The 6,919-nt window shown below is 42.2% G+C and overlaps 1 protein-coding gene across 4 annotated transcripts in view; it reads right to left on the minus strand.

Moving 5' to 3' along the window:
* Positions 1 to 302: 302 nt before the first annotated feature.
* The window catches only part of LOC112140491 (riboflavin transporter 2), an 11,263-nt gene continuing 4,646 nt past the window's right edge, over positions 303 to 6,919 (minus strand). For 2 of the 4 annotated variants that reach the window (XM_024263466.2, XM_024263463.2), the window contains exons 2-4: positions 3,661 to 4,736; positions 3,434 to 3,557; positions 376 to 972 (exon numbers count right to left, since the gene is read on the minus strand). In XM_024263466.2, coding sequence (XP_024119234.1) covers positions 760 to 972; positions 3,434 to 3,557; positions 3,661 to 4,691 — 1,368 coding nt within the window. In that variant the 5' untranslated portion in view covers positions 4,692 to 4,736 and the 3' untranslated portion in view covers positions 376 to 759. Of the gene's footprint in view, positions 973 to 3,433; positions 3,558 to 3,660; positions 4,740 to 6,919 lie in introns of all 4 variants that reach the window. The other 2 variants (XM_024263464.2, XM_024263465.2) reach the window with 2 other exon arrangements.

A 6,919-nucleotide genomic window follows, 5' to 3' on the forward strand; every position in this document is an offset into this window, starting at 1 on the left:
ATACCTTTTATTAACATCTTCTTTCTGATATTGTTTTTTTTCTTTTTTTTTTTTGCAAGTTACTTAAGTTATAAACTGGTCAATCAGGTGCCTCAAGATGATAGATATCTTCTGTGCCCAGTTTGATTTAAAAGTCAATTTTTGCACTGGCAAGGAAAGTCTCAAACTATCCAGAAACATTCCAACAATTCCAAAAAATAAAAAAATAAAGGTCAAAATTAGTTTTTTTTGGGGGAACATAGAAACACAAGAACAGACAGAAAGCAGAAACCTGACTAATTAACAGATTCCTCACCCAAACGTAAAAACCCAACCTTGTTTATTAGCATTTGTTTCTCCATTCCACATGAGCAGACAAAGACAGTAACACAACTGTAACCTCACAGAATTATTCTTTTTCAGGAATTAAGGCACGCGTTAAAGTTAGATATACTACAAGTTCTTAAAGCAGCAGATTCCATCACTTATTCTTCACATCAATGTAAAAGTTCAAGTACAATGACCTCAGAATTTGTACGTAACATATTCATGACATAAAACTAAAGTTTGGTCTTTTGTGGTCACTGACCATGAGGATGTCACTTCATCTTAGTGTAGCCTTCTCTCCATATGCAACAAATATAAATACATCTGAAAAACAACTGCGACTTCCCTACTTTCTTGAAGAGAGCTGAAACACGTGAAGCGAGTTCAGTGCTACAATAAGTGCAATTTATCCTAAAACTTTTACAAAGCAGTGTTTAACCTCAACATGTCCGACTAGGATGGACACCTGGTGTTGCAAACATCGCCTGACTTAAAAAGTCCGTAGACGCTGACCAGCGGGAACATGGACAAGGCTCCGAGCATGGAGCCCAGCTGCACCACAGCCCCACACCACACGAGGGCGCTGTGGCCTTCATCCCTCAGAATCACCCCGATGATGACCTTTACATAGGACAGGGTCAGGACAAACAAGATCCAGGCCAGGACCTGCAGCACAAAGCAGAAAGAACTAAGAGGTGCAGATTTAATGATTTTATTATGATATAAAAGATTTGAAAATGTACATTTTTAAATCCATAAATAGTCTTAGTAACCAACACTATAAAAATGTGTTCTAGGCTCTTGTAGGGTTTCAATAAATCTATGAGAAATTCTCAATCAAGTAAACAAGAAAAAAAAAGCATTTGAATTAGAGTAGGAAAAAAAAGGCTAAAAATAATTTACATTTAAATTTATGCTCAAATTGGGTCAAACAAACACAGATTAGTTAGCACAGGGACAAGAAATGGACTAAAAGGCCAAAAATGTTATAATGAAATGACATGTACACTTAAAAAAGTAAGCCAGTACAAAGTTTCCAATTTCATAGGAAGAAAAAATGTCTTGGTGGGAAAAAAAAGATGTGAGCGGAATATGGAAGAACTGAGGTCATTCCTGAGCTTTGTCAGTGCAGGAAGTTAACCACGTCTGATCTGATGATTTTTTACCCTCTAATGTTTTAAGCGTTTAGTTTTCATTTTTAAATTATTAAATATTTTAATGCACAGCCCCTTGTTTGACTGTGGTCATTTAAACTCAAGTTTACAAATAAGTAAATTTGAGTTGAGGTTAGACTGATGACATGTATGATTAAAACTCAAATAATAGTTGGTGGAGACAGTTTAAAAGGTCTGACTTTTTCCAAAATTAGAGCGATAGCTCAAAGCTTTGGAAAAATTGCGGTACAGTTATTCTTATCAATGTGCTTTAAATAGAAATAAAAAAACATAAAGAAAAAAGTATTATATGATTTTTCCTATTCCCAACTACTCAGTGTGAAACCTGGAGCTGTTTGAATAAACAGTAAATGTTTTTTTTAAGCCAATTAGTTGAAACTAAAAAAAATCCTGACACCTGAGAATTGGTTGATAATAACACTGCTCTGTGGGATTAAATACTACCATCATATATTACTTCTTAAAGCTTTTTAACATAACTTTACAAACAAGCTGGTCAGTAAAACAGATACTTGTCTTGACAGTTCTTGTCTACCTCATTATAGTATGTAAATCATTTGCAGGTGGTTAATATATGTACTACTATTTACAGGTAATACATATATGTACTACTATTTAATGAACATATGTACTACTATTTACTATTTATAGGTGGTAAATATATTTACTAATATTTACACGTAATACATATATGTAATACTATATACAGGTTATAAACATATTTGCAACTATTTAATATTTGAAGGTGGAAAATATATGTAATACTTTTTACAGGTAATAAATATATTTGCTACTATTTATTAGTTGTAGGTGGTAAATATATTTACTACTGTTTACAGGTAATACATATATTTACTACTTTTTACAGGTAATAAATATATTTGCTACTATTTATCAGTTATAGGTGGTAAATATATTTACTACTGTTTACAGGTAATACATATAATTGCTACTACTGTATTTATTATTTATAGATGGTAAATATATTTACTACTTTTTACAGGTAATATATATTTACAGGTAATACATATATTTACCACAATTTGCAGTATCAGTATATTTACTATTTTCAGGGATTAAATACATTCACTGCTATTTACTATTTAGATGTAGCAAATATATTTATTACCTGCTTGTACATAAAAAATGAAAAATGTTCAAAAGACTTCATTTCTAAGGTGTCATGGCCCCGCCTCTCCCCGCCCAGCTAGCACACACAGGTAGTCGGCCTCATTGATCTCACCTGTGTGGCTGCCTTTATAGCAGGAGCTGCCCTGCAGAGCTGTGCCAAAAGATTACCTGCCTTCCTGCCTGTGACTACAGCCTGCCAAAGGTGCTGGCTTATATGCTCCTTGATTTCCCATTGCTGCTCTACAATTTGCCTGCTGCCTGCATAAACTGAGACCAGCTTGGACCTTTTGTCTCTTGGATTTGGATCTGGTGGTGTTGCCCAACACTGCCTCTCTCTCTCCTCCCTCCCTGGATGTCTATGAAGCACAGTTGGAAATCTTTGGTTTACCTTCACCACAACAGATGTGCCTGACACCCTCTGGTGGACTAAGGAATCCTAGCCATGCCATGCCATACTCCTGACTCTGTTAAATAAATTAATCACTGCCAGTTCTGATCAGTCTGCTTTTTGGGATCCCCTCACGCGCGCATCCCGATATAAGATAAATAAATATCAACTGTATAAATATATAATTGTGATAGAGATCTGCTTGTGTGTGTCAATGCATTTATTGCATTTATAACAGCTCAGTTCTCCTTAACATTAAGACATGGTTGTGAAAGGTGGCATTGCTGATACATGCCCCACTTCTCAGGAAACCTTGTTGAGTGTAATATGTGGGAGTCTCCCTCATGCTTTTATCTGTTGCTTTACGCATTGCACAACATAACATGACATCTAAACTTGGATCTCTGCATGTGAGGTGAAGAAAGAGTCTTACAATGACTGCAGTTCCAGAGGCACTTTGGACCATCAAAGGACACGGGCTCAGCGCTGCCATAGCCATGATGTAGGCGCCAAATCCAGTCCCAAACACCGTCAAGAAACACATGAAGGCAAGAGACCTGCAAACATGGTCACATGCAGTAAAAGTTTCTGAAACCCATTCCTAAATTGCTAAAAACTCGACTAGCTTGAATAGAACACTGTGAGGTGTTCATTGCTCACCTTATTGGCACAAACATGGCAATGAAACAGGCCACAGGGTTAGCAACGGCAGCCATGGTGGCAGCCAGATGGTAGGCCTTGTTCCCATAGGGCAAACAGGAGAAGGTCTGGACAGAGGGCAGCACTGCGTTGGTCAGCGCATTGACCCAAGCCAGCACCACAAAGATGAAGGCCACCTCCAGGTTACTGTAGGTCCCTTTTCCAAAAGAACTCCTGGGTTCTTCCCCGGCCCCCTCCAGAGGACCCAGCATGGGCTTCTGCTCTGGTGTCTGAGCGTGCAGAGACAAACTCTGTTCCCTCTTTTTGTTTTCCAGGTCCTCAAAGAAGTACTGATCACTCCTTCTCTCTCGAGCCACAGCCGGGTGGTGATTCAGTAGGATAAAGGCAACCAAGGACACAACCATCATGATGCTCAAGAGCACAAAGAAGACCTGGACAGAAAACTTGGCTGGCTGGTATTTGGCTATTAGCTCACCACTCCCTACAAAACTGGAATTACCAGAAGATGTGTTCCTGGCTAAAGTGGCATTTTCACAGTGAACCACTCCAACGCCCTGAACCAAAGCCACCAGTGCAGGAACCAGACCACTGAGACCTTCTCCAGCAAAATAGGTGGTAAGGTATTGTGGGCGCAGAGTCATCATGAAAGGTAGGAAGGTGACAGATGATGTGCAGTCCACTACAGACAGCAGGAAGCTTAAAATCAGCAGGGGGACACTGTGGGGAGAGCCTGCAACCATCGCCGTGTGCTTCCAGAAGAAAGCCAGCAGGAATGTGGAGATGATCCCCAACCCAACTATGCAGTAGATGACGGGCCGCTCGTCCAGCACTCCAGGGCGGAAGCGGTGCATCAAGGTGACAAAGAATGGACCTATGTTGGCCATTTGGATGAGGACTGTCAGATAAGAGGGGAGGAACCACTTCTCCGGGACTTCATCTACAACCAGGGGGAGCTCCACCCACATCCCATTGATGGCCACCCAGGAGCCCATTCCAAAAAGGCAAGCGAGAACGTGAGTGAGAAGCGACATGATGGAGGTTGGAATACAGTACAGCAGGAAGAATCAGATGTGGGTCTTCTGGGGAAAAAACAACAACATGCAACTTTGATTAGTAAAATTGAGTGTGGTCACATAATTCTGACAAAAGATGAGTTACGCTAGGTTCACACTGGAAGCGTTGCGATGGTAGACCCTGTGGAATCTGCTCTCTCCTACAATTCAAACCAGACGTACATTTTTCCACGATGGTCGGCAGGTGCTTCTGCTAGAGCTTTGTTTGTTGTTGTTGTTTTTGTCATCATTAATAAATTAATAAACTAAAAATATTACCCCATGTTTCTGCTAAAAGCAACTGCTCTCTGCCACTGTCTTGTTGTTTTTTTAACACCCAAAACTCAGCTTATTTTTTAGATAAAACTTCTGGGCACGTTACTTCCAAACTGTAATACATAACAGATTACTTATGAATGTAATCCTACAGTATCAGACTTGTAGTGTGTTGCTTTTAAATTATTTCCTTTGTATAACCTGGTAAAATAGAAAAAAAACTAAAGTAAATCTAAAGTGAAAAATGTGGAGCAGGTTATTTCACATTTAAATGAGGGGCGAAATAGATCATTATGGCGACAATAACATACTTTTTTCATGTAGAATTAAAACACAGGAATAGCAGTTATTCAGCAAATAGAGGACACGTTTTAGTCAGTTTTGTTCAGAAATGAAAATTCAAATTATTTACTATCAAAAACATAAAAATAAAATGACCAAATATGGATTCTTAAAGGCCTCGTGCGGTGAAAATCGTGATTTTTCTTAAACTGCAATAAAACATTAGTATTTATGTCACAAATGAACCCCCGTATAATTATTTTGTCACCCGCGGCCCCGTGCACTCTCTTCAAGCGTTCAAAGATAGCGCGGTCGCTGAGATTTTGTGCAGCCACCGATAAGTAGGTCATAGGTCGTGTGACGTCAGTACAGGAACATCCAGCTAGATCCACTAGTGTTGTGATGACTTTCTGGGCATGGAATTACTTAACATGATAGAATTTGGACTGCTGTGGATTTGGGGATTCGAACGGGATAATGGTGAATAGGAGTGTGGTATTTGGGTGCAGTAATGTGCCGAAGAAGGGGGTCTCCCTTCATGAATTTCCCGTTTCAATAAAGGTGAGGGGCGCTCCCCGGTCAGGGGGAGGCTTTGAGCCCTCCCCGGCCCTCCGGAGGAGGAACCCGGGGGGTGTACGGGCACCTGGCAGGCGCGCGCCGGACAGCCAGGGTGAGGCTGCCGCGCCGCGCTGAGGGGGGTTTGCGGTTCCGAGGCCCCGGGCTGGGCATGGGGGGGCGCCGTGGGTTCGCTGGATGGTCATCCGGCGCCGGCAGCCGAGCCCGCACAAAGGGTTTATACTCCCTCCCGGGGCCGTGAGGCCGGCGGGGGTGGCCTCTGCGCGGGGCGCAGGAGGACCCCGGCGGCTGTCTGGAAAGAGGACCCGCGCGGGGGTTGGTTGCGCACGGGCGAGGGAGGCCTAGAGGGCGGCGGGGAAGCGAGCCCACCCGTCGCCGCAGCAGCAGCGGACCCGGGCCGGGGGGCTCCGTCCGCCTCGGCCCTGGAGGAGGACGACAAGGGACGCTCCGCGGCAGCGGCGGCGCCTTTCCTCTTCCGGTAATGATCCTTCCGCAGGTTCACCTACGGAAACCTTGTTACGACTTTTCCTTCCTCTAAATAGTCAAGTTTGATCGTCTTCTCGGCACCGTCGCTGTATGAGCTTTCACCATCGTCATCCTAAGCCCCTGTATCCTCAGATGAGGAAACCTCTGATTCAAACTGGTAGGGCTGTACACCCTCCGAACCCTGTGTCGTTAAAATTCCCGTGTTTGATGAAGGCTCATCACCTTCATCCAAAGAAATATCCACTAAATCGTGGTCTACGTCGCTTCTCAAACCGTCTGCCATTGTTGTTTACACTCTGGGATCCCTGAAGTGACGTCACGCGCAGCCCCCGCCCATCACCACCTATCGCCCAAATTTAGAGCTGTGCATGACCATAAAATGATCAATAAAATCGCGCTGGATCATTTTAAGTGGATATTTTTATCAGATTCGTTTTCCAAGTTCCATTGACTTTCTAAATTAAAAAAAATTTGCCACTGCACGAGGCCTTTAAGCCTAATAAAGTTCATAACAATGCTACTTGAACGAAAGCAGGTTAAAATTATCACATTAGAGGTCCTCACAAATAACAGGGACAGGTATTGGC

Source organism: Oryzias melastigma, linkage group LG16 (genome assembly GCF_002922805.2).
Source record: "Oryzias melastigma strain HK-1 linkage group LG16, ASM292280v2, whole genome shotgun sequence".
NCBI classification, from domain to species: Eukaryota; Metazoa; Chordata; class Actinopteri; order Beloniformes; family Adrianichthyidae; genus Oryzias; species Oryzias melastigma.